Raw genomic sequence first — 27347 nt, 5'->3', positions numbered from 1 at the left:
GTATTCTTACTAGTAACAACTGAGAGAGCTATAAGAGAGAAATAAGAGAGCTCTCTAATTGGAATTGTTACTAGTAAGAATTGAATTGTAAAGCTCTCAAATTTAATTCTTACTAGTAAAAATGCAACTACGACGAGTAACGCTGGGTACAATTTAAGCTAAAACGGCTTACCATACCCCTTCTATCTGTATATTTGTCTAACTCGACGTCTTGGCATTCTAAATGCAAATTCAAACTAAATATGTTTAATTTAAAACATAAAAAATGATGTAGGCTGTAGGTTGGTAAACACAGTGGTCCTGTGGAAAGGTGGAAAAACATTGTGTCTGTAAGACTCACCTGTGTGGAAACGTATCTGTGGACAGATCTTCATAATGCTGACCTCAGTGATGTTCCATCAATCCACAATCTAAAATGAAGGAAACTCAACACTTTGATAATAGTGTCAAGATATTTCTGTTCTCATAAAATGCCAATAGATCGATGGATTGCACTTAACCACCTCAGGTGAACAGAAAAGGGAGTTAACAAGAAGCGAAGTGATAGAAAGAAATGTGCGGACTGCTGGCAAAAGCCATTTTAGGATTGCAGTTAACACAGCTGTTGCAAATAAATATACATTTATGTAAAACATTTTTTAAAATATGCATTATGTGTGAGTGAGTGTTTCTCTGCTCTCAATTTTAAAACTTGCCGTCTCATCTTTGGACCCTGCATTAAGTTTCCTAACATATTTCTTACCTATGAACTTTAAACATGACCAAAAAAAAAAAAAATTATATATATATATATAAGTAATCGTACTAATACTAATAATAAACAAAATTTGATATAAAAGGCTCCTAACAGCACTTTAAAAACATGGTTCTTTATGGAATCTTATGAAAAAAGGTTCTATTTAGCACCAAAAGCGTTCTGCTGTTGTTATAAGATGAATCTCTAATCTGGCACTGTTAGACAGTAAACTCTTAAAAAACTTTTTAATTCTGAATAAAGTATGATTACCTGGATGTTTGATTTGATAAAACAGAACAGAGAAAATTTTATTAAACTATTTAGAAACATACCAAAACCTTTTTATTATATTTCTTCCAAAACTGAGAACTCATTGTACCAAAACAGTTACTGTTGTTTTTGTCAGAGATTCTTTATGCGGTTTCTTCCAGAAGGATTTTTTGTTGTTTCAGTCAAAAGTAGGCTTCATTCTACAGCGGGAACACAGTCTGTTGAGTTCGCGGGACGTTCTCAATCGCTGGTAAGAACTGAGACCTCCTCCAGATGCTGACGCACGACGCCGTCCAGCACTTTACTGAGGCCTTTGCATGCGGTGATGGCGGCCTCCATCAGCGCGTCCAGGTGGTCCTGGTGGAGCCGGGCGTCCATCTGCAGCAGGGCGATGTTCCCGCTGCGGGGCAGCAGCGCCAGGGCCAGAGCAGTGCCGCCTCCGCTCTCCTCCGCGTGACACAGGTCAGCCAGGGCCGTGTCCTCCACGAAGCCAGCGCTGCAGGCGCACACGTAATCCCGCATGGGGATGCCAGCGTCCACCAGCGCCAGAGTCGCAGCGTTCACACACGCACTGTAGTTTCCTCCGTCCGCCTGCAGGATCTACACAATCACAACAGAGACAGACAGAGGCTTTATTAGCTAATGGACCCTTTTATGGTTTTCATTTGACGTGACTTTACATTTATAATATAACCAGAACTGATAAGAACGTAAATGTGAACTTGAAATGCAATTTAAGTTGCTTTGGATAAAAGCGTCTGCCAAATGAATAAATGTAAATGTTGTTATATTTTGTAAACCTTGTTAGTAAATGCTGTGAGGGTGTTTCTAATACAGTGACTGAGGGAGTGACGACAACTTTCTCCCGACATATTTCTCCCTATATATATTAGGGCTGTTTAACAATATATCGCAATGCAAAAATGCAACAATATGTATCGTTGATAGTGACAATATGTATTGTACGGAAGCTAGTGCTGGGCGGTTTGACCAAAAATCAACATCACGTTTTTTTTCTAAATTATACCGGTTTCACGGTTTTTACCGTTTTTTTTTTTTTTCAAGCATGATGGGTGTTAACCACATTTTCTACTGAGTGAGAGAGGAAATACTGCAGTAGATTTACTTATAATGCCCTATTTTATTGTCATGAGTGAATATTATAGAAAAAATCCACACTAATATTAATAATACAGGTTTGCAAGGCTGTTTACAAAGAGGTGCCAGCAGGACGCGCTTTAGGAGCGGCAGAAACAGTGGTTTCCCCGGTAACGGCTGTACACAAAGCAGCAACGCTCATAAACACTGCTTTATCAGGAAAGATAAAGAAAGATTCAATCGTAATAACAAAGAAACTTTTCTAAAGACCTACAGTTCACTTCAGATACGTTAATACAGTATAAAAACACGCGCGCCGCGAGAAAAAAAGACACTCTCACCCCCACACGTCTCGTGCCCATTCTAGTCAATGCTTGTGTTTCAGATCGAAGCTTCCGGCTCTCCGCGCCGCTTCGCTAAATATAGGCGCCTGGTCTATTTTGACGCACCGCGTGGAGGACGGAATAAAACCTTGTCGCAGCTGTAATGCGCCGCAGACGTGTGTTGTAAATGAGGGGTGAGACTGTGTCGCGCAGCGCCGCGTTCTGATTAAAGCGACATACACCGGTATTGCGGTATATTAAAAATTCATATCGTAACAAAAATAAACACCGGTATTCGGTATGAACCGGTAAACCGCCCAGCACTAACGGAAGCGTATTGCATTCACTTGAGGAAAAAAATCTACTCTGTTTTTCTGAATTAATGAGTTAATTATCTCAGAATTACGAGATAATTTTTCATGAACAAAAAGTTTTTGCTGTTTTTCTGAATTAATGACTATCTCAGAATTATGAGCTAATTTTTTCTTGAAAAAAAATATTTGCTCTGTTTTTCTGAATTAATTACTTAATTATCCCAGAATTATGAGATTATTTTTCATAAAAAAAAATATTTTGTTCTGTTTTTCTGAATTAACGACTTAATTATCTCAGAATTCTGAGATAATTAACTCATTAATTCAGAAAAAAAGATTTTTTTTCCTCAAGTAAATGCAATACGCTTCCGTAGTATTGTGTATAGTTTATAGTAAAAATTACTGTGTGAGAAAAAAAAAATCAAGTTTTTAGAGTTTTAGTGTCAGTACTACATTAAACTACTATATATAATGTTGAATATAATTGTATAATAAGCAATTGGGAAATGTGTAAAAAATTGGCCTACATTATTTTAAATATATCAAGTAAGTGAAAGAGTGCAAGCATTTTCATCTAAAGTAATTCAGTATTTTCAGCTTCAGAATCATGAATATTGTTATTCTGGCGTCTCTATTGTCCTGAGCTTTGGGTTTCCAGCCCTATTCATTTACACACACACAATGTAACACCAAATTTAGCATTTTAATCAACAGTACATTTTTGTTAACCTTTTATCATATGTCCTGGAGAATCACAATAATATTGTTTAGTGAGTTCAGTATCGTGAGATGTATCGAATCGTGACACAAGGGTTTTGTTACACCTCTAATATAATGTGATTTACTACTGTAATAAACTCACATTTTTGACTAATATGATAAGGCTCTTGCATTCATCTTTTGAACAAATAACTGCATCAAAGGAATGGATTTGCTTCTGTGCCCAGTGGAAACTCTGGGATATTCATGTGGCCAGTGCTGTTTAATGGGTCCTTGAGGGGAAAAATCAGAATAAACGCTCTTCATTTCAGATCGCACATTTCTTTCCCAGCGCAGGTCAGTAAAGTGTGTGACACCAACATGCACACTCACCTTGACGTAGATGTCGATCTGCGAGCGCGGGTAGAGCTCGGTCAGCACCGCGGCCTCGAAGGTCTGCTTGAGGTGCAGGCTCATCTCGCTGGACTTGCGGTCCCCGTGTGGACGCCTCTTCCTCTCCGCCGTGCTGAACGTGGCCATGCTGTACTGGCAGTTGATGACCGCTCGATCGTGCAGGGACTTACTGCGAGAGCCGCGCGTCTGCAGAGCAAAAACACCTCGCATCATTATACGGTTCTGTGGAATACTGCATTCTGATTGGTCAATTGCTTTAACCAGTGGTGTGTTATTCCCAGATAACAGCCGCTGAACACAGAAACACAGGCTCATCCGGGTCACTGGAGTCAGCAGCGCTATACACTCGCTAGGAATGGGGTTTCTTTGTGGAAGTTTTGTGTTTGTTGAGCTAATAAAGTATTAATATTTTGAGTACAGTTATTTAATTATGCCATCCAGTATCTTGGACTCGCTCTCTCGTTTCATACAAACGCAGCGGCGGCCATTTTGCAACAATTGTTTTGTACGCTGTTGGATTATAAGATACAAACAGGTATGATTTTAAAACAGTTTAATCTGAAATCAATATCTCTTAAACCCATAATTATTTATGTGTTGAAATGCTGTGTAATAAGTGGAATGACTGTATAGCGTTTCTCTTAAATGTCCGTCTAGTTTGAACTGAAACTGCTCTCTCCACTGAAGCTTTGCGTTTAAAGAGCTAATAAAATATTTAGACTCAGATCAAGATTTCCTGTCTAATTGTTTACTTATGTGGCAAGTAGCCGTGTAATAAGTGGGATAATGTACATCCAGCCGGTTTTTTTTTCTGAAGCCATTTCATAGCTTAATGTGAAGGACAGTTGTATATTTACATTGTTAAATTAAAGTTCACAAACTCGTCTGTAGCTGTCAATCATTCCGTTCAGCATTCAAACAGCGCGCGTTGTCCGGTTACGACAGGATACACGGTAAAACTTGTGACATTGTGACATTGACGTTATAATGCTTGATCTGTAGATAAAGGGCTGTGGATTTGCATAATATGACTTTATTTTGGAGTTTTTTGCTGTTTCTAAATGACTCGTTTGCTACCGTGTGCCTAACGTTACACAGCACAAGGACTATGAATTGGCATCAGACGCGCAATAACTGGAGTTTAAAACTGTGAAGAAACAAATGATCAATCAACTGTTGGACTGATATACACTAGGATTTGTGCCCTCAACATTTCTTCACTTTGTGCCGTGAACTTTTAAATGCGCACTTGTGCAGCGGCGCGCTGCGCACTGTGACTCCATGTTGCATTAAGCACATCATTCTGCACCCGCGATGCGCATACACGCTTTGTTCCGCTCTGTTTTGAAGCGTATCATATTATCATGGTTTGTGCACATTTGTTTTTATTAACATGTTTAGATTTTATTCAATTACTGTGCAGGTGTTTTCAAAAATTACTTTTTGCTGCTGATTTATACACTCACTAAGTTTAATAAACAAATTGTCATAGCTATTGAATATATTTATTTAATATTTAAAGGTGTTAACTGTAATCTTACACTGCAAAATGATAACTTACAGTACAAAGGATTAAATTTATCACAATTATTTAATGAATGAAGCATAAAGCCCTAAAACAGACAATTAATCGGCATAATCGCCAAAGCCCTAACACAGACAATTAATCGTCAAAGCCCTAAAACTGACAATTAATCGCCATAACCGCAATTATTTTTTAGACAATTAATCGTCAGCCAAATTTCATAATCGTGACAGGCCTAGATCCACCATCCAGATTAGGCTGGTTTTAGTCTTGTTCAGCAGGGTTAGTTTGTGCCAGCGCCAATTAAGACTTTCCAAGAGCCGAAGCTCTGCTGATATATCAATGACTGTCTCGTAAAGGCAGTGAATGAACACACTGATACAGCATCTATCTCTCTCACACTCACACTCTCACTCTCTCTCACACACACACACACACACACACACTCTCACTCGCTCTCTCTCTCAATCACTCACACACACACACACACACACACACACACACACACACACACACACTCTCACACACACACACACACACACACACACACACACACTCTCTCTCTCTCTCTCTCTCTCTCTCTCTCTCTCTCTCTCTCTCTCTCTCTCTCTCTCTCTCTCACACACACACACACACACACACACACACGCGCGCGCTCACCTCGTGTGGCCCGTACACCACGGCCAGGGCTTTGGTGTTGCCCTGCTCCAGGTAAGCGGACCCGTCGGCCTGAGCGAACACACTCATGCGGGCCTGCACTTTGCGCAGCTCGGGCGCTTTCCGTCCGTCCAGCCGGTATCCCTGATCCGACAGCAACTCAAGACCCGCCATCGTTCAGCAACAACACGCGTGGGTCTTCTTCTGCTGCTGACTTCAGTCTCCGAGTGTGTATACCTCCGCCTGCGGGACAAATAATAACACTACAGTCTCCTCATCTTCTTCTTCTTTTTTATTTTTTTCTTTAGGCGGTTGGCAAACCAACTTAACGGTGCATTACCGCCACCGACTGGACTGGAGTGTGAATCAGGAGATTTTGGAACTTCACTCAAAAAAAAAAAAATCCTTTTGGCTAAGTCTGTCTCTCAGAAACTTAATAACAAAGTGATAAATGTTACTGGATGTTTTCCCAAATAAATCTTGCATTGTAAAATTATTCCGATTGACCATTCTGAGAAACTGAAAAAGCTGGTTTCTTTCTTGACTGTACTTTGTGCAATGAAATAAAATATGCTCTACAGTTTCTAAATGACTACAATGTTGGCATTTCCCTGTTGGATGTTTCCCTATTATCTTTAATGAAGAATTGTGCCCTGTGTGTCCTATTCTTAACCGTGTAATTATACTCTCCTCTCTTCTACTCCTACACTCTGTCCTTCCTATATCCACTTCTGGTTGTATATTATATAAATGTCTCCCTTTATCATGATCCACCCAATACTCCTGTCATTTTGATCTTGCATATGCTTTAATGAACATTTTAGCTTCAGATTTGCTATATGGAACTTGTAATATTCTATTGTGTTTCAGTGTTTGTTTTGCAAGTTTATCAACTTCCTCATTCCCTTTCACTCCAACACATGCAGGTACCCAAAGAAATCTGATTTTAAATACTTTGCATTTAACTTATACAAAACCATACAAATTTTATGAATTATATAACTTCTTATAGATTTCCCAGATTTCATGCTTTCTAAAGCTGAATAACTATCAGATGTAATCACTGAGCTATTTAAATAATTTCCCTCAACCCATTCCAAGGCCAACAAAATTGCAACCAGCTCTGTTGTGTATAGGCCTACTGATAAATTATTCTTTCCTGACATATTACCCCATTCTTTGGAATATATACTGCTGACCCAGCGTGTCCTGTCTTTGGATCCTTGGAACCATCTGTAAATATGAATGTATGGTCAGAAAAATGCATATCCAGATAATATTTATCAATATCCCTCACTGCTACTTCCGTTGATTTATTTTTGTTTTCCTTATGAATGCCTAAATCTACATCTGGTATAGGGAAAAACCATGGAGGAATAGGAGGGACTGAAACCGTTGAACAGTACTGTAACTTATGTAACCCTATATTCTCAGCTTTCACATCCCCAATCCACCCAAAACTTCTGTAATTGGACTTACTATGTTCCCAGCAGTCTTTTAAGATAGCTTTAGCTTTAGCTGGGTGGCAATCAACTTGTCCCTTCACATTAATCCAGTATGCTAACATCAGTTGTACCCTTCTGATCCTCAAAGGCATCTCACCCATTTCCACTTGCCTAGAAGACACTGGGGATGTTTTAAAAGATCCACTACATATCCTTAGAGCCGTACTCGGTTACTAACGTAACCTCGGTTCTCTCTAGAGAGAGGAACGAGTACTGCGTAGAATACGCTAGGGGAAAATCCTTTTCCACGAGAATACTGAAGCCAAAAAATTATCCTTTAATTTTGTATTAATGTAAAACGCGTTGCGGCAGCATACAGACATAGGCGAGACAGCTCGCGCGCCTATTGGCTGGTCTGCTGGCAACTGCTTGAGCCTATCGAGCGAGACCTAGAGTGACGTCACACCCAATGAGGGCACTTTGCGCCCTCTGCGTCACGTCCCGCCGAAACGGGCGTGGCTTAGGTCTATAAATACCGCTCGCAGGCTCATATCTCTGATTTTAAACAGTGAAGCAACCAGAGAGTGTGCATGCACGGCAGGATACGCAGTACTCGTTCCTCTCTCTAGAGAGAACCGAGGTTACGTTAGTAACCGAGTACGTTCTCTTACGAGAGATACTCTCGTACTGCGTAGAATACGCTAGGGGAACCTAATGTAAAACGCTGAGCGTGCTAGGATCTGGCACCATAGACTCAAAGGGAGACAGCCCGGAGTTCATAAAGTGCACAATCACCTATGGGACTCACAGAGAATCCTGGAAGAAGAGGGGTTTAGCCACTATCTTACGTATGGTCGCTTAGAGCAGCACTGCTATTTCCCAATAGCCTCATAACTCAAGACTGACAGTCTGGCCTGTAGTGCGGGAACCTCTAGGTTGTAAAACCTATTAAATGTAGACGGGGATTGACCATGCCCACGATGAAGCCATGCTTCTCGTGGAGTGCGCCTTGACACCCAATGGGCATTGCATGCCCTTGGTTGTGTAAGCCAGCGCTATTGCGTCCACTATCCTGGACTAGGTCTGATCGATTGCTCCTGTCTGCCTCGCTGCCTGCTGTGAGTGTGTTTGTTTGATTCGGTGCGATAAGCTCCGTCTTAGCCATATATTTCTTTGTTTTGAACCATCATTTTACTACCATTTCTAGTTGTTTATACTACTACATTTTACCCAACATCTCAGATTAACCTGACATCGCTAGCTTTTGTTATTAGTACTACTAGCACAAAACGCTAGTAATTCGCTAGCCTGTTAACGCGCCACCCGTGCGCTCAGCTATTTTATTTATTTATTTTTCTCTCGCGCGTCCGCGCCTTTGAGTTCATAAAAAGCTCAGGTGAGTAAGAATCACTCAACAAACACGGTGAGTAATGTCTTGTCCTGTTATTGTCACTTGCACTTCATGTCACATGTTTAGTATAGGCTTCTCTGTCGACAATATAGGATTTATATGTGATAAATGTAAGGAGACAGTTAGGTTGACAGAGAAGATTTCAGAATTAGAAACACGCATCCAAACTTTAATTGAGGATAGTAAGAGTGCTAGTGCTTTAGATGTTTTGGATGCGCATAGAATAGTGCACACTTTACATGAGTCGGTTCTGGCTGAAGTAGAGCCTGTGCAGCCGGGCAAATGGGTGACAGTGAGGGATCGCTCTAGTCGCGGATCTAAAAACCACTCTTCCGTTCCGATTACCATAACAAATCGATTTGCCCCGCTCAGTGAAACACCCACTGAGAATGATTGTGCCCTAGTTATTGGCGATTCTATTACACGGAACGTGAAAATAGAGACACCAACCACCATAGTCACATGTTTGCCGGGAGCCAGAGCACCTGACATCAAAGCAAATTTAAAAGTGCTGGCTAATGCTAATCGTAAATTCTCTAAGATCATTATTCATGTCGGCACTAATGATGTTCGACTCCGCCAGTCGGAGATCACCAAAATTAATATTAAAGAGGTGTGTGAACTTGCAAGTACGATGTCAAGGACTGTAATTTGCTCTGGCCCCCTTCCTGTTCGCAGGAGTGATGAGATAGTTAGTAGATTGTGTTCGCTTAACGGTTGGCTGTCTAAGTGGTGTCCGCTTAATAATATAGAATTCATAGACAATTGGAAAAGTTTTTGGGGCAAACCTGACCTGTTGAAAAGAGATGGTATTCATCCCTCCTGGGATGGTGCTGCTCTTCTCTCTAGTAATATGGCTCATAGTCTTAGAGCTCAAACATGACAATCTGGGGCTCAGGTCAGGAAGCAGACAGACTGGCTTAACCGACTGTCTGCTAGCGGCCTTGCGTCACCAAGGTCAGATAAATCCCATCACATAGAGCCTCTTTCACCTAGCTATCATCATATAGAGACTGTGTCTGTTCCCCGAATTTGGAAATCCAAAAAACGTTTAAACCCAACTAAGGTTAAAAATTTAATTGATGTTCAACAAATAAAAAACAGCTATAATACAGATGAGCAAATGCTAAAGCTTGGGTTGCTGAATATTCGATCGCTTACTTCAAAAGCACTCATTGTTAATGATATGATTTCAGATAATAAACTAGATGTGCTGTGTTTGACAGAAACCTGGCTAAAACCAAACGATTACATTACTTTAAATGAATCAACCCCGCAAGATTACTGTTATAAACATGAGCCTCGTCTGAAACGCAAAGGGGGTGGTGTTGCTGTAATCTATAGTAATAGTTTCAAAACCACTAAGAAATCAAGTTTTAAATATAATTCTTTTGAAGCATTGGTGCTTAATGTAAAAATATATAGTGTAAACGATAAATCACGTTTGAGATTTGTGCTGGCTACTGTATACAGGCCACCAGGGCACCATACAGACTTTATCAAAGAATTTGCGGACTTTCTATCAGAATTAATATTGACTGCAGATAAAGTACTAATTGTTGGTGATTTTAATATACACATCGATAATGAAAAAGATGCATTGGGATTGGCATTTAAAGACATTGTAAATTCAATTGGAGTTAGACAACACGTGTCAGGACCTACTCATCGTCGTAATCATACTCTAGATCTAATATTATCACGCGGAATAGATGTGGATGCCGTTGAAATTCTGCAGCAGAGCGATGACATCTCAGATCATTATCTAGTCTCGTGTAATTTGCATTTAGCCAAGGCTGCAAAGCCGACTCCGTGTTTCAAATATGTGAGACCTATCACTTCTGCTACTAAAGATTGCTTTATTAATAATCTTCCTAATCAGTTTCATCATCTCAGCCTCTCAGATAGCTTAGAAGAACTAGATATTACAACAGAAACGTTTAACTCTCTCTTTTCCAGCACTTTAGACACAGTTGCTCCGTTGCGCTTAAAGAAGATTAAAGAAAATAGTCCAACGCCGTGGTACAACGAGCACACTCGGGCCCTTAAGAGAGCAGCCAGAAAAATGGAGCGCAACTGGAAGAAAACAAAACTAGAGGTATTTCGCATTTCATGGAAAGAGAGCTCAATTACTTACAGAGAGGCTTTAAAAGCTGCTAGATCTGCTTATTTTTCAACCCTATTAGAAGAAAATAAACATAATCCTAGGTATTTATTTGAAACGGTGGCTAAACTAACGAAAAATAAAGCTTCAAGCACCGAAGTTTCCAAGCAACACAGCAGTAATGACTTTATGAACTTCTTCACTTATAAGATTGATAATATCAGGGACAAAATTATAACTATGCAACCGTCTACTACAGTATCGCATCAGGCAGTGCATTGTAGTCTCCCTGAGGAAAAATTTGATTCATTCGTTGCTATAGGAGAGGAAGAATTTACTAAACTCATTAAATCATCTAAATCTACAACATGTATGTTAGACCCTATACCGACTAAGCTACTGAAAGAAATACTTCCAGAGGTCATAGATCCTCTTCTTAATATCATTAATTCGTCTTTGTCTCTAGGATACGTACCAAAAAACTTTAAGCTGGCTTTGATTAAACCGCTTGTTAAAAAAACGCAACTTGATCCTTCAGAATTAGTCAATTACAGGCCGATCTCGAATCTACCTTTTCTGTCAAAGATATTAGAAAAGGCAGTATCCTCACAACTGTGTTCCTTTCTTGAAAGAAATGATATCTGCGAGGATTTCCAGTCCGGATTTAGACCGTACCATAGTACCGAAACAGCTCTCGTTAGAGTCACAAATGATTTGCTCTTATCATCCGATCGTGGTTGTATCTCTCTATTAGTGTTACTCGATCTTAGCGCTGCATTTGACACCATCGACCACACCGTTCTTTTAAATAGATTAGAACATTATGTTGGCATTACAGGAAATGCACTAGCATGGTTTAAATCATACTTATCTGACCGTTATCAGTTTGTAGCAGTAAATTATGAGATGTCTCATCGATCACAAGTTCAGTATGGCATACCACAAGGCTCAGTACTAGGACCGCTGCTGTTCACTCTGTACATGCTACCCTTAGGAGATATCATTAGGAAACATGGAATTAGCTTTCACTGTTATGCTGACGATACTCAGCTCTATATTTCTTCAAAACCTAACGAAACTTATCAATTCACAAAATTAACGGAATGCATAGCGGATATAAAAAATTGGATGACTTGTAATTTCCTACTTCTAAATTCTGAAAAAACAGAGTTTCTAATTATTGGACAAAAAACTTCCTCACGTAATAACCTAGAATACTGTCTAACACTTGATGGCTGCTCTGTTAAGTCTTCGTCGTTGGTTAGGAACCTGGGTGTGCTCTTTGATACCAATCTTTCATTTGAAAGTCACGTGTCTAGTATCTGTAAAACTGCATTTTTCCATCTTAAAAATATATCTAAATTACGTCATATGCTCTCATTGACAAATGCGGAACAATTAGTTCATGCGTTCATGACCTCAAGGCTAGATTATTGTAATGCTCTACTGGGTGGTTGCCCTGCACGCTTAATAAACAAACTACAGCTGGTCCAAAACGCAGCAGCTCGAGTTCTTACCAGAACCAGGAAGTATGACCATATTAGCCCAGTTCTGTCAAAACTGCATTGGCTCCCTATTAAACATCGCATAAATTTTAAAATATTGCTGATTACTTACAAAGCACTGAATGGTTTAGCTCCGCAGTACTTGAGCGAGCTCTTAACGTATTATAGTCCGTCACGTCTATTACGATCTCAAAATTCCGGCCAGTTGATTATACCTAGAATATCTAAATCCACTGCTGGCGGTAGATCCTTTTCCTATTTAGCACCAAAACTCTGGAACAGTCTTCCTAACATTGTCCGGGAAGCAGACACACTCTGTCAGTTCAAAGCCAGATTAAAGACTCATCTCTTTGACCTAGCTTTCACATAATACATTATAGACTTCTATAATTTAATGTTATGCTGCATAGATTAGGTCAGCCGGAACCGGGAACACTTCCCAAAAATCCTGATGTACTCGTTACATCATGAGAAGAATGGCATCTACGCTAATTTTAGTGTCTGTGTTTATCCCAAGGTTTTTCCTGCAGACTGCCGGATCCAGGCCGTATCCAGATCTGACGAAGGACCTTCACCTGGACCGATGACAACGCAGTGCTGAAGTGCCAACTAGTCTCTCCCTATGGAAGATCCCACTACCACTCTACAGATAAGGCGTTGTCGGGAAAATTCGTCTTGCGGTCCTACCCCAAAGCAACAAATAAAATAAAATTCCTTATCAAAATTTATAAGGAAAGACAAGTATTTTGTTTAGGCTTGGCTTGTAGGGAATTCCAAACCTGCGTATATTCTAACGCACATAACTATAGAACCCATTCTAAATGCGCATGTGAACGCCATCAGCGTTTCTCACAGGTTCGCGTTTAAAGTCTGTGTAGAGAGAATGGTGTCGTCTTAGCGGCCCCTAATTTAATAACAAATGATCATTGCGACGGAACCAAATCAATTAAAACTAACTTTAGATGGAAATAACTTAACTCTGCTGTAAAGCCGAAACAATCTCTGTTACCTTAAATTATACGCTTATCTCTGTAAAGCTGCTTTGAGACAATCTACATTGTTAAAAGCGCTATATAAATGAAGATGACTTGACTTGACTATCCATCTGGATAGGCTCTGTTTCGAAACGGCTAGTCCCTTAGAACGCCCGCTGAATGAAACAAAGAGCTGCTCCGTCTGTCTGAAGGCAGACGAGCGAGACACATAAGCTTTTAATGTCCTGACTGGGCAGAGGAAGCTTTCATCCTCGTTTCCTTCAGTGACCGGAAGGGCAGACAGGGAAATGACCTGTGCCCTGAACGGTGTATTGAGGGATTTAGGAACGTAACCGTGCTTAGGTTTGAGTATAACCCTAGAGTCATTAGAGTCAGCGGGTACCCATTGATGGTCCACACGTGAAGGGACCACAGCTCTGGGTGATGATGCCAGATCGAGCCGTTGGCTTGAGAAAGGAGATCCTTCCTCAGAGGTACTGGCCACGGGGCGGTGCTTGCTAACTGCATCACAACCGGGAACCAAGGTTGGCCCGTCCAGAGCGGCGCTACAAGCAGCACTGAGCATCCTTCTTCCCTGATCCGTTCTACCACCTGGGTTAGAAGGGAGACAGGGGAAAAGCGTAGAGAGGACGGCGAGGCCACCTGTGGGTCAGCGCGTCCTTGCTCTTTGAGAAAAATTCTGGGCAGTGAGCGTTTTCTTGAGACGCGAACAGGTCTACTTCCGCTCTGCCGAATTTCTTCCACAGCAGCTGGACTGTCTGTGGGTGCAGAGACCATTCTCCTGTCGGAACGTGGTTCCTGGACAGTCTGTCTGGTCCTATATTTAGGAGCCCTGGCACGTGCGCTGCTTTCAGCGAGAGCAGGTTGCTGCGAGCCCATATCAGGAGGCGTCTGGTTAGCCTGAACAGGGTCGGGGACCTGAGGCCGCCCTGGTGATTTATGTAGGACACCACTGATACGTTGTCTGAACGTACTAGGATGTGGTGTCCTTTTATCAGGGGACGAAAGCGCGTGAGCGCTTTGCTCACTGCCAACATCTCGAGGCAATTTATATGAAGGAGCTTCTCCCGTTTTGACTATTGGCCAAAAAGCGGTCTGCCCTCGAGCAGCGCTCCCCATCCTGAGGTGGATGCGTCCGTGAACACCACCATCAGTCTTGAGGAAGTCCCCAGGCTTACACCTAATTGGTACCAGCCTTTTGCCCCCCAAGGTTTCAAAGCTGCAATGCACGCTTGATTGACATTGAGGCGAAACCGACCGGAGGCCCACGCTCTGTGAGGCACTCTCTCTCTGAGCCAGAACTGCAGTGGGCACATGCGCAGCAGACCCAACTGGAGAACTGATGATGCTGAGGCCATCAGACCTAGCATCCTTTGAAAACTCTTGAGAGGGACTACAGCGCTGCAGTGGAAGGAGCCGACTGCGCGCTGAATGTCCAGTGTGCGCTGAGATGACAGGCGTGCTGTCATTGACAGCGAGTTTAGTTCTATTCCCAGAAAAGATATAATCTGTCTGGGGAATAGCGAACTCTTTTCCCAGTTTACTGTGAGACCGAGATTCTCGAGGTGATCGAGTAAAATGGCTCTGTGCTCCACGATCTCTGAGTGAGATTGGGCTAGAATGAGCCAGTCGTCCAAATAGTTCAGCACTCGTATGCCCCGGGTCTGAGGGGTACGAGCGCTGCGTCCATGCACTTCGTAAATGTACGGGGTGCCAAGGACAGCCCGAAAGGCAGGACTGTGTACTGATATGCCTGGCCCTCGAAGGCGAATCTCAAAAATCGCCTGTGACGTGACGCTATCTGTATTTGAAAATACGCGTCCTTTAGATCTATTGACACAAACCAGTCCCCTCAGCGGACATGCGTGAGGATTTTTCTGGTCGTGAGCATCCTGAACTGACGTTTCATAAGCGTTCTGTTCAGCTGCCGTAGATCTAGTATGGGTCTGAGACCCCTGTCTTTCTAGGGTACCAGGAAGTATCTGCTGTAAAGCCCCCTTTCGCTTAGAACTTGAGATAAGGGTTCTATAACCCCTTTGCTCAACAGTTTCAGAATTTCGGCTCGAAGTAGGTGTGCTACTTTCGATTCTACCGTGGTCTTGACGCGCGCCGTGCGGCGGTGAGGGCGTCGGTGAAACTGCAGCGAATAGCCTTCTCTTATGATGTTTAGCACCCATCTCGAAAAACCCCGGGGAAGCTTTGCCCACGCATCTGCACGGGTAGCTAGGGGCTGGATGCGAAGCACGCTCTGATCGGCTCGCGATACAGCGGCTTAGGTGTGCTGTGACATAAGCGTCGCGCTCATGACATCTGAGGCAGGGGGCGCGCTGATAACAGCGGGCAGAATGCCCGCGCTCGACCCCTCCGTGGTGGTCGACCGAGAGGGGGAGGGCTGGGCGAGTTCCATAGGAACTGTCATGTCTGTGCGTGGATGTGGGCGCGGGCAGCGGGCACATTTACAACACTGATAGCATTGCTCGCCTGAGCAGAGCGAATGCACACTGGTTTCGTTACAGAAACCGTGAGACATGCAGGACGTAGTGTTTGTGGGCACTGGGTAGTGGGCACGTATACTACGTTTGATGCGCAAATCGATCTGAGTCGATTTTATGTGCGCGAGCCCTGTGAGACGGGCTGTGCTTGTGTGTAGGAATGGGCACTTGACAGTGGGCATTTTGTCTACACATAAAACACCATCGGCCGTGGCCGGGAAACCAGAAAATACACTCTTTTTTGGGATTTATCTGGGTAGCCGCGAAAGCGGCGTTTGTGTGCAGGCAGGCGGGCTGTGTCGCCGGCTTGTTTACTGCAGAATACACTGGGACAGTCGCATTTACTGGAACTGAACGAGCGAGAAGTTGCCATAGAAACAGAGCGTCAACACGTTTGTTTCCAGGCGTGCGTGTATCACAAACAGGCTCGCTCACTGCAATATTGACATTTCCAGTCGCCTGAACTTCAGAGGGGAATGAGAAATGTCTGAGAAATGGAGGTAAATCCAGCCGCAGCAGGACTAGAAACACTCTCTTTTCTCCTTTCGCCAGTGACGCATGGAAACCATAGAAACAGTGTTTGGGTGCAGGCGAACGGGTTGTACAACGCGCTCGTCGGCTGCCAAAAACACATCTGCAGTCGCCTTTTCAGGGAACTGTCAGAGCGAGCATTGACGGCATAATTTTATCTGCCGTTAGACCCGGAATCGAACACGGGTCTCTCGCGCGGAAGACCTAAGAATCTACCACTGGGCTACAGGGGAAGACACAGAGCATCCGGTTAGCGCGGGTTTTATCAGAGAGCGTCAACATTCTGGCGTTTGCAGGCGTGCGTGCATAACAACAGGCTCGCTCACTGCAAAAATTACATTTCCAGACGCCTGAACTTCAGAGGGGAATGAGAAATGCATGAGAAATGTCCGGCCCGGCCGCAGCGGGGCCAAAAACACTTTTTCTCCTTTTGCCAGTGACGCACGGGAACCATAGAAACGGTGTTTGGACGCAGGCGAGCGGGTTGTACAACGCGCTTGTTGGCTGCAAAAAGCACATCTGCAGTCGCCTCTCAGGGAACTGACAGAGCATTGGCATAAAATATCTGCCGTTAGACCGGGATTCGAACACCGGTCTCTCGTGTGAAAAACCTAAGATTCCGCCACTGAGCCACAGGGGGGTGGAACACAAAGGCTTTAGATGCACAAGCATATAAAGAGCGTCAACATGTTTTCTTCTGTGTTTTTCTTGCGTGCGTGTAATGAACAGGCTCGTTTGCTGCAATATTGATATTTCCAGTCGCCTGATCAGGGAACTGAGAATATGGGAGAAATTGAGGTCAGTCCAGCCTTCAGCGGGACTAAAACACTCTTTTCTCTTTTCGCTGGTGAGTGACGCGTTGCAGGAATCCCCTTCTCTCAGTAGCGCGTCTTCATCAGCGTCATCGACAGATGCGTCATCGACAGACGAGGTGGCAGACCGCGGCCGTGTCCGTCAGGAAGCGACACTGATGAAGCAGGCGGGCGTACCGGCGAGCTTTGACGGCTGGGAGAGGGCAGCCGCCGTCAGCGAGCGCGAGAGCTGCATGTTCTTCACCTAGGCAGGAAACGCAACCACGGTCCCCGTCGCTGAGTGTGGCTCTGCACGAGCCGCAGGAAGCCATCTTTAAAAAGACGCGAGCTCTTTTAGTCAGTGTGTGTCCCGCCGGCGAACACACACACAGTGCAGAGAAAAAGGATATAAGCGCCGGATAGCGCAGCAGGAAGGCGATGAAGGCGGCGCGGCCAGCACCTTCTCGACTCGTCCCGCTGAGATGCTTCTTCAAACAGCGCGGCTTCTTCTCGGATCCAGCGATGTGAGTTGCTTCGCTGAAGGATTTAAAATCAGAGATATGAGCCTGCGAGCGGTATTTATAGACCTAAGCCACGCCCGTTTCGGCGGGACGTGACGCAGAGGGCGCAAAGTGCCCTCATTGGGTGTGACGTCACTCTAGGTCTCGCTCGATAGGCTCAAGCAGTTGCCAGCAGACCAGCCAATAGGCGCGCGAGCTGTCTCGCCTATGTCTGTATGCTGCCGCAACGCGTTTTACATTAATACAAAATTAAAGGATAATTTTTTGGCTTCAGTATTCTCGTGGAAAAGGATTTTCCCCTAGCGTATTCTACGCAGTACTCGTTCCTCTCTCTAGAGAGAACCGAGGTTACGTTAGTAACCGAGTACGGCTCTAAGGATATGTAGTGGATCTTTTAAAACATCCCCAGTGTCTTCTAGGCAAGTGGAAATGGGTGAGATGCCTTTGAGGATCAGAAGGGTACAACTGATGTTAGCATACTGGATTAATGTGAAGGGACAAGTTGATAGCCACCCAGCTAAAGCTAAAGCTATCTTAAAAGACTGCTGGGAACATAGTAAGTCCAATTACAGAAGTTTTGGGTGGATTGGCGACAGGGCCGTGCACAGACCTTTTGAGGGGCATGTGCTGAAACTGAAAAAGGGCACCCCCCTCCCTTTTTTTATATCAAAATTATTTAGTAAGCCTACATAAAAGGAAGAAATGGTCACGTCTTCATGACAAATTCAATAACACAAAATAATAGTCTCAAAAGCTTTAGATTTATTCACAATTAATAACAACCATAATAATAATATAGATAATATAGATAAACAGGGTTTTAAGGGCCTCTTAACCTAAATACAACAGCAACCTTCTGTTGCTCTTGTGTACTCCCTCTTTTTTAAATTGCATTTATAGAAATATATGTCAAAAATACTTGACTCATACATAAACATGTTAACCAAATAATACAAATTAGCTTACAAAACCAAACAGAATAGCTAAAAAATTCTGTTTTTTTTATTGAACTTTATGCACTTTTTTATGAACTTTGCAGAGAAATATATATATATATATATATATATATATATAGAGAGAGAGAGAGAGAGAGAGAGAGAGAGAGTTCAGATGCAAAAGCCTCTAAGTGCCATCTGAAAATTTCTTCTAGAATTATCATTTTTATCAAGCTTGTATATTTAAGTTCAGTAATTTCACTTAAATGACAATTAATAACTAATTTTCATTGCCATTTAAGTGAAATTACTGAACTTAAATATATGAGCTTGATAAAAATTATCATTCTAGAAGAAATTTTCAGATGGCACTTAGAGGCTTTTGCATCTGAACTCTTCATATTCTCTTTTTTAGCTATTCTGTTTGGTTTTATAAGCTAATTTGTATTATTTGGTTACCATGATTATGTATGACATTGAGAAGAGGGGAAGGTAGAGCAATGAGTCAAGTATTTTTGACAAACTATTTTGAAATATAATTTGAGTAATTATGTCCAAATCAATTCCAGATTATAAGAAACTATAGCCATACCTTTACTATATCCAACATGTATCCGTCTACCTGGCAAAAAATTGATACTGTGCTGTGGAGGACAAGGGATGTTGGTCTCTTGAAGGTCTCTTATTCACTAAAAATATTTCACAATATTACTGCTTTTGCTGTATTTTGGATCAAATAAATGAAGCCTTGGAATGAATTACATCATGAATTACATTCTGCATGATACAATATAAAGATTTCACAGTGATCTTCTGTAATGTTTTTTTTTTTTTTTGTTACTACTACAACATTACTGTAGTAAAACCATGTTTTACTACATTTTATACATGTGAGGATGAGCGGAGAGTATAGAATAATATAGATTAAAAATTAGCTAGATAGCGAATACATGCATATTAACAGCCTTGAATTAACCATAATTGAATATTAATACCATAACATGATTATCCTAAATGTTAATAAATTAAGTGTATCAGAAATAATAAATCAAAGAAGAAATTTCTTAGAAATATGTTACCTAGGTGATGAGGATCGCTTTATGTAAGTTCCAGTACGAAACAGCGCGGGGGCGCACCTGTTATGATTTTCCGATGGTAAAAACAAATTATATGTTGTTGTATTACTTATCAATATATAGTTTTTGACCAGCGAATGTGTGCAAATGTGCATTTTTTGTCCGTCATTAAAACGGCGCAGGCGGTATCACATTACATTTTCATCAACAGGTTACAAACTAGTTTGTTTTTCCTGTTGTAAAGTACATTTGGCCAAAATCGCATTTTATAAAAGATGAAATACTACTGTATGCACAGGATATTTAAGTTATTTGCGTTAGGCTATGTATTGGCTATGACTAGATGGCAAATGCTAGCCTAGACCTCAGTCAGTGAGTCATCAAATAAATAAAATATGAGCCTTTATAGACAGTGTTTAGTAGTACTTATTCAAACAACAAGATATTTATTTACCCTTCGCAAAACTTCGTTCAGCTGCTGTCTACTGTGCGGCTGCTTGTGGAACTTCAGTTGATGCAGTGAATATAGAGGAGGCGGAGTTATCAGGTAATGACAGCTTGAGGATCGAATAAGATTTACACAAGCTCGGTTTAAGAACTTTGATTGGCTAAATATTTGTAAAACAGACAGACAGACGTAAAGGATGACCAATAGCATTGATTAAAAAAAAAAAAAAGAGTGTGAGGGCAAAAAGGGCATGCCGTTGAGGCTTTACAGGCTTTACAGGCTGTTGAGCCCTACCTGTGCACGTGCCTGGCCTACATTTTATTTCAACATATTTCAGTCGATTTTTACTCATCTCAGTATAGCAATACAGTTTGCTGAAACATCATCATTCATTCACACACGCGATTTAAATTTAAACTGTCTTTGCCAGCTGTGGTAAACAGCGCGCATCTCTGCCGTTCATTCATTCATAAACAGAAACCCACGTGAAGAAATTCACGTGAGAACGAAAAAACTTACTAGTATTCCTCAGCTCGCTCCTCGATATACCCGCACTTCTGAGGGACATTTTCCATTATTAGTGGTGCTTGCTGAAAGCAAGGCATCACTATTGTTATTGCTCATACTTATTAGTGGTGCTTGCTGAAAGCAAGGCATCACTATTGTTATTGCTCATACTTATTAGTGGTGCTTGCTGAAAGCAAGGCATCACTATTGTTATTGCTCATACTTATTATTATTATTAGTGGTGCTTGCTGAAAGCAAGGCATCACTATTGTTATTGCTCATACTTATTATTCTTATTATTATTATTATTAGTGGTGCTTTTCAAAGCAACACTATTGTTATTGCTCATACTTATTCTGGACCAAAGTTTGGCGCGTAACTCGCCCCACACCGTTTGTCTCAGACCCCTGAGTGAGGTGTCAAATCGACCGGCTCATTTAGGAGAGGTGTGCTATATCTTTTCTAAGCGATCGGGTGTACGATGTTCGCACAGCGGACGAAAAAGCGGCCAAAAAAGTCCCATTGACTTAACATTGGGCATTCCAAAAAATTCAAATCCAAACCGACTTTTTCACACACACAGACACAAAGGGCCTGACACCCCTGCGTCTCTCCCTCTCTCTCTCCCTCAGAGGATTTATATTATCAAGCAACCAATAAGTAATGGCCTAAAATCTTCATAGCCACACCCTAGCAACCAGTTTCAGCACCCTAGCAACCACTAAGAGCTCCCTAGCAACCACCCTAAACCAATAAATAATAAAAAAAAAAATTTGTTACATTTTTTAAAGCAATATCACACTCGTAGCCTTGTGATATTGCTCCATGCTTGTGCATATTCAGCCCTGCGGCCTCGTGCCATACTGAAGGCACTCGTTATTAAAGATTTTAAGAACTCTGTAAAAACTCCATAGTAACCATCTTTGACAACTACCTACCACCTAGTAACACCATAGCAACTTCCAAACATACCTTAGCAACCACCCTGAACACCCTAGCAACATCTAGAAACGCTCTAGTAACCACCAAAAATACCAGAGCAACCACCCAGAACACCCTAGCAACTGCTTAGCAACCACCCAGAACACCTAGCTACCACCTAGAACACCCTAGCAACTGCCTAGCAACGCCCTAGCATCCACCCAGAATACCATAGCAACTGCCTAGAAACACCATAGCAACCACCCACAACACCCTAGCAACCACCTAGCAACCACCCACAACACCCTAGCAAACACCTAGCAATGCCCTAGCAACCACCGAGAATACCCTAGCAACCGCCTAGCAACCACCCAGAACACCTTAGCAACTGCCTAGCAACACCATAGCAACCACCCAAAATACCCTAGCAACTGCCTAGCAACACCCTAGCAACCACCCAGAACACCCTAGCAACCACTCAGAACACCTTAGCAACTGCCTAGCAACACCCTAGCAACCACACAGAATACCCTAGCAACCGCCTAGCAACACCTTAGCAACCACTCAGAACACCCTAGCAACGCCCTAGCAACCACCCAAAATACCCTAGCAACCGCCTAGCAACACCTTAGCAACCACTCAGAACACCCTAGCAACTGCCTAGCAACGCCCTAGCATCCACCCAGAATACCATAGCAACTGCCTAGCAACACCATAGCAACCACCCAGAACACCCTAGCAACCACCTAGTAACGCCCTAGCAACCACCAAGAATACCCTAGCAACCGCCGAGCAACCACCCAGAACACCCTAGCAACTGCATAGCAACGCCCTAGCAGCCAGTTTCAGCACCCTAGCAACCACTAAGAGCTCCCCAGCAACCACCCTAAACCAAAAAAAAACATTTATTTATTTATTTATTTTTTTAAAGCAATTTTACTCACGTGGCCTTGCGATATCGCTCCATGCTTGTGCCTATTCGGCCATAGGCACGAGGCCGCAGGCCGAGTGCCGTACTGAAGGCACTCGTAATTAAAGATTTTAAGAACTCTATAAAAACTCCATAGTAACCATATTTGGCAACTACCAACCACCTAGTAACACCATAGCAACTACCAAAAATACCTTAGCAACCACCCTGAACACCCTAGCAATGTCTAGAAATGCTCTAGTAACCACCAAAAAACTCTAGCAACCACCCAGAACACCCTAGCAACTGCCTAGCAACCACCCAGAACACTTAGCAACTGCCTAGTAACCACCCAGAACACCTAGCAACTGCCTAGCAACCACCCAGAACACCCTAGCAACTGCATAGCAACGCCCTAGCATCCACCCAGAATACCATAGCAACTGCCTAGCAAGCCCATCGCAACCACCCAGAACACCCTAGCAACCACCTAGCAACACCCTAGCAACCACCAAGAATACCCTAGCAACTGCCTAGCAACCACCCAGAACACCTAGCAACTGCCTAGCAACCACCCAGAACACCCTAGCAACTGCCTAGCAACACCTTAGCATCCACCCAGAATACCATAGCAACTGCATAGCAACACCATAGCAACCACCCAGAACACCCTAGCAACCACCTAGCAACGCCCTAGCAACCACCAAGAATACCCTAGCAACTGCCTAGCAACCACCAAGAATACCCTAGCAACTGCCTAGCAACCACCCGGAAAATGCTAGCAACATGCTAATCATGTTAGCATCATGCTACCAACATGCTAATCAAGCTAGCATAATGCTAGCAACATGCTAATCATGTTAGCATCTAGCTAAAAACATGCTAGCAACATGCTAATCATGCTAACATCTTGTTAAAAGCATGCTAACAACATGCTAATCATGCTAGCATCATGCTACCAACATGCTAATCATGTTAACAACATGCTAATCATGCTAGCATCATTCTAACAACATGTTAATCATAATAAATCATGCTGGAATGTGTTAAATCGTAGTAAATCATCTTAGAAACATGGTAAATCGTGGTGAATAATGTTAAAACGTGGTATATCATGGTATCACGACATATTAATTGTGTTAGCATCTGCCCAAGTGCGAATTTTGCCACTGCAAGCACCACTTCACATTTTCTTCAGGAAATGTACATTCTAGTTAATGGTGCTTGCTGAAAGCAAGGCATCATTAGTGTTCTCTTGCATACTTATTATTCTTCTTATTATTATTCTGGACAAAGTTTGGCGCGAAACTCGCCCCGCACCGTTTGTCTCAGACCCCTGAGTGAGGTGTCAAATCGACCGGCTCATTAAGGAGAGGTGTGCTATGACTTTTATAAGTGATCGGGGGTGCGGTGTTCGCCCCAGGGGCGAAAAAGCGGCCAAAAAAGTCCCATTGACTTAACATTGCGACGAACTTTGACCACACGTAGCTCTGAGCGAGGATTTCGCAGAAACGTGTGATTTGCCACATTTGAAGAGGCTGACAGGCTCTGTAAGAACATACCTCACAATGGGGTAAAAGTTGCACCCCTGGGGGGCAGGAGCGTCCCAAAGTTGCCCCATTGACTTACTATGGGGAAGGAATGTCCCGTGAAACACACATGCTTTTCCTACTATGGTAAATTGCATAGGGATTTTGTATTGAACGTAGCTCTGGATCACAGTGTCAGAGAGACAAGGGGGCGGGCTCATTTTACTCAGACGGCCAGTCAGTCTCTAAGGATCATTGTGAAGCTATCAAGCCACGCCCTAGCAACCATTTAGAGCCCCTTAGCAACAAGTCCCATAGACTTACATTGAAAGAGATCAAAGGGATATCTCTGGACTGAATTGTCATAGAAACATGGGGGTGGTCTCAGTTGACTCGGGGCAGCAAACAGCCAATCATGAATCACCTCAACACTTCCTAGCCCCTCCCTAGCAACCATTGTTGAGCACCTTAGCAACCAAAATCCAAAGAGGGATATCTTCCATTCTGAATGTCACAGAGGCATGGGAGTTGGTTTATATCATTCATAGTGACAAGCAGCCTTTGCAGTTTCATCATTGGCAGCTGCCAAGCAACTCCATAGCAACCAAACAGAGTACCCTAGCAACCATTTTACAAGACCTTTATCTCTGCATCAGAACATCATAAAGAGATGGGGTTAAGACAAGTTTGACTCAGGGCAGCAAACAGCCATTCATGAGACACCACAACACTTGCTAGCCCCGTCCTAGCAACCATTGTCAAGCACCTTAGCAACCAAAATCCATAGAGGGATATCTTTCATTCTGAATGTCACAGAGGAATGGAAGTTGGTTTATATCATTCATACTGACAAGCAGCCTTTAGAGTTTCATGATTGGCAGCTGCCAAGCCACTCCCTAGCAACCAAACAAAGTACCTTAGCAACCATTTTGCAAGACCTATTTCTCTGCATCAGAACATCGTATAGAGATGGGGCTTGGCTCTTTTGACTCATGCTAGCAAAGAGGAATTCCAACATGCTACACATGCTAGCTGTGAATAGCTACATGCTAATAGCAATTAGGTAAGTGCTAATCATGCCAAGAAAATGCTAAGAACTCCAATAGTAATCATCTGTGACAACTACCAACCACTTAGTAACACCATAGTAACCACCCATAATACCTTAGCAACCACCCTGAACACCCTAGCAACTGCATAGCAACTCCCTAGCAACCACCTAAAATACCCTACTAACCATCTAGCAACACCATAGCAACCACCCAGAACACCCTAGCAACTGCCTAGCAACGCCCTAGCAACCACCCAGAATACCCTAGCAACTGCCTAGCAACGCCCTAGCAACCACCAAGAATACCCTAGCAACCGCCTAGCAACCACCCAGAATACCCTAGCAACCGCCTAGCAACACCATAGCAAACACCCAGAATACCCTAGCAACTGCCTAGCAACACCCTAGCAACCGCCTAGCAACACCATAGCAACCACCCAGAACACCCTAGCAACTGCCTAGCAACGCCATAGCAACCACCCAGAACACCCTAGCAACTACCCAGAATACCCTAGCAACCGCCTAGCAACACCATAGCAACCCCCCAGAATACCCTAGCAACTGCCTAGAAACGCCCTAGCAACCACCCAGAATACCCTAGCAACGCCCTAGCAACCACCCAGAATACCCTAGCAACCGCCTAGCAACGCCATAGCAACCCACCAGAATACCCTAGTAACGCCCTAGCAACCACCCAGAACACCCTATAAACTGCCTAGCAACGCCATAGCAACCACCCAGAAAACCCTAGCAACTGCCTAGCAACGCCCTAGCAACCACCAATAATACCCTAGCAACCACCCAGAATACCCTAGCAACCGCCTAGCAACACCATAGCAACCCCCCAGAATACCCTAGCAACTGCCTAGCAACGCCCTAGCAACCACCAATAATACCCTAGCAACCACCCAGAATACCCTAGCAACCGCCTAGCAACACCATAGCAACCACCAATAATACCCTAGCAACCACCCAGAATACCCTAGCAACTGCCTAGCAACGCCCTAGCAACCACCAATAATACCCTAGCAACCACCCATAATACCCTAGCAACCGCCTAGCAACACCATAGCAACCCCCCAGAATACCCTAGCAACACCCTAGCAACCACCTGAACAACACGAATAAGCCTTATCTCAGCACCAGAACATCGTACAGACATGTTTGTTGGCTCGTATGCAATCATGTACCACATTCTATCAACCGAGTGGCGAGTTTTGCCACTGCAAGCACCATTTCACATTTTCTTCAGGAAATGTACATTCTAGTTAGTGGTGCTTGCTGAAAGCAAGGCATCACTATTGTTATTGCTCATACTTATTATTATTATTCTTCTTTTTATTATTCCACACAAAGTTTGGCGCGTAACTCGTCCCGCACCGTTTGTCACAGATCCATGAATGAGGTGTCAAATCGACTGGCTCATTAAGGAGAGGTGTGCTATGACTTTTATAAGCGATCGGGGGTGCGGTGTTCGCCCCAGGGGCGAAAAAGCGTCCGAAAAATCCCATAGACTTAACATTGCGACAAACTTTGACGAGTCATAACTCTGAGCGACGATTTCGCAGAAACGTGTGATTTGCCACATTTGAAGAGGCTGACAGGCTCTGTAAGAACATACCTCTCAATGGGGTAAAAGTTGCACCCCTGGGGGGCAGGAGATGCCCAAAGTTGCCCCTTTGACTTACTATGGGGAAGGAACGTCCCGTGAAACACACATGCTTTTCCTACTATGGTAAATTGCATAGGGACTTTGTATTGAACGTAGCTCTGGATCACAGTGTCATAGAGACAAGGGGGAGGGCTCATTTTACTCAGACGACCAATCAGTCTCTCAGGATCATTGTGAAGCTATCAAGCCACGCCCTAGCAACCATTTAGAGCCCCTTAGCAACAAGTTCCATAGACTTCCATTGAAAGAGTTCAAAGAGATATCTCCAGACTGAATTGTCATAGAAACATGGGGGTGGTCTCATTTGACTCGGGGCAGCAAACAGCCAATCATGAATCACCTAAACACTTCCAAGCCCCTCCCTAGCAACCATTCTCGAGCACCTTAGCAACCAAAATCCAAAGAGGGATATCTTCCATTCTGAATGTCACAGAGGCATGGGAGTTGGTTTATATCATTCATACTGA

At 43.2% G+C, this 27347-nt stretch overlaps 1 protein-coding gene across 1 annotated transcript in view; it reads right to left on the bottom strand.

Annotated features, from left to right (window-relative positions):
- Positions 1–1055: 1055 nt before the first annotated feature.
- The window catches only part of exosc4 (exosome component 4), a 69087-nt gene continuing 42795 nt past the window's right edge, over positions 1056–27347 (bottom strand). The window contains exons 2-4 of the mRNA XM_081375083.1: positions 6040–6279; positions 3834–4040; positions 1056–1606 (exon numbers count right to left, since the gene is read on the bottom strand). Coding sequence (XP_081231209.1) covers positions 1247–1606; positions 3834–4040; positions 6040–6210 — 738 coding nt within the window. The 5' untranslated portion in view covers positions 6211–6279 and the 3' untranslated portion in view covers positions 1056–1246. The remainder of the gene's footprint in view (positions 1607–3833; positions 4041–6039; positions 6280–27347) is intronic.

This window comes from Scardinius erythrophthalmus (genome assembly GCF_964197995.2).
Source record: "Scardinius erythrophthalmus genome assembly, chromosome: 9".
Lineage (NCBI taxonomy): Eukaryota > Metazoa > Chordata > Actinopteri > Cypriniformes > Leuciscidae > Scardinius > Scardinius erythrophthalmus.
This window is presented reverse-complemented; position numbering and strand designations above follow the sequence as displayed.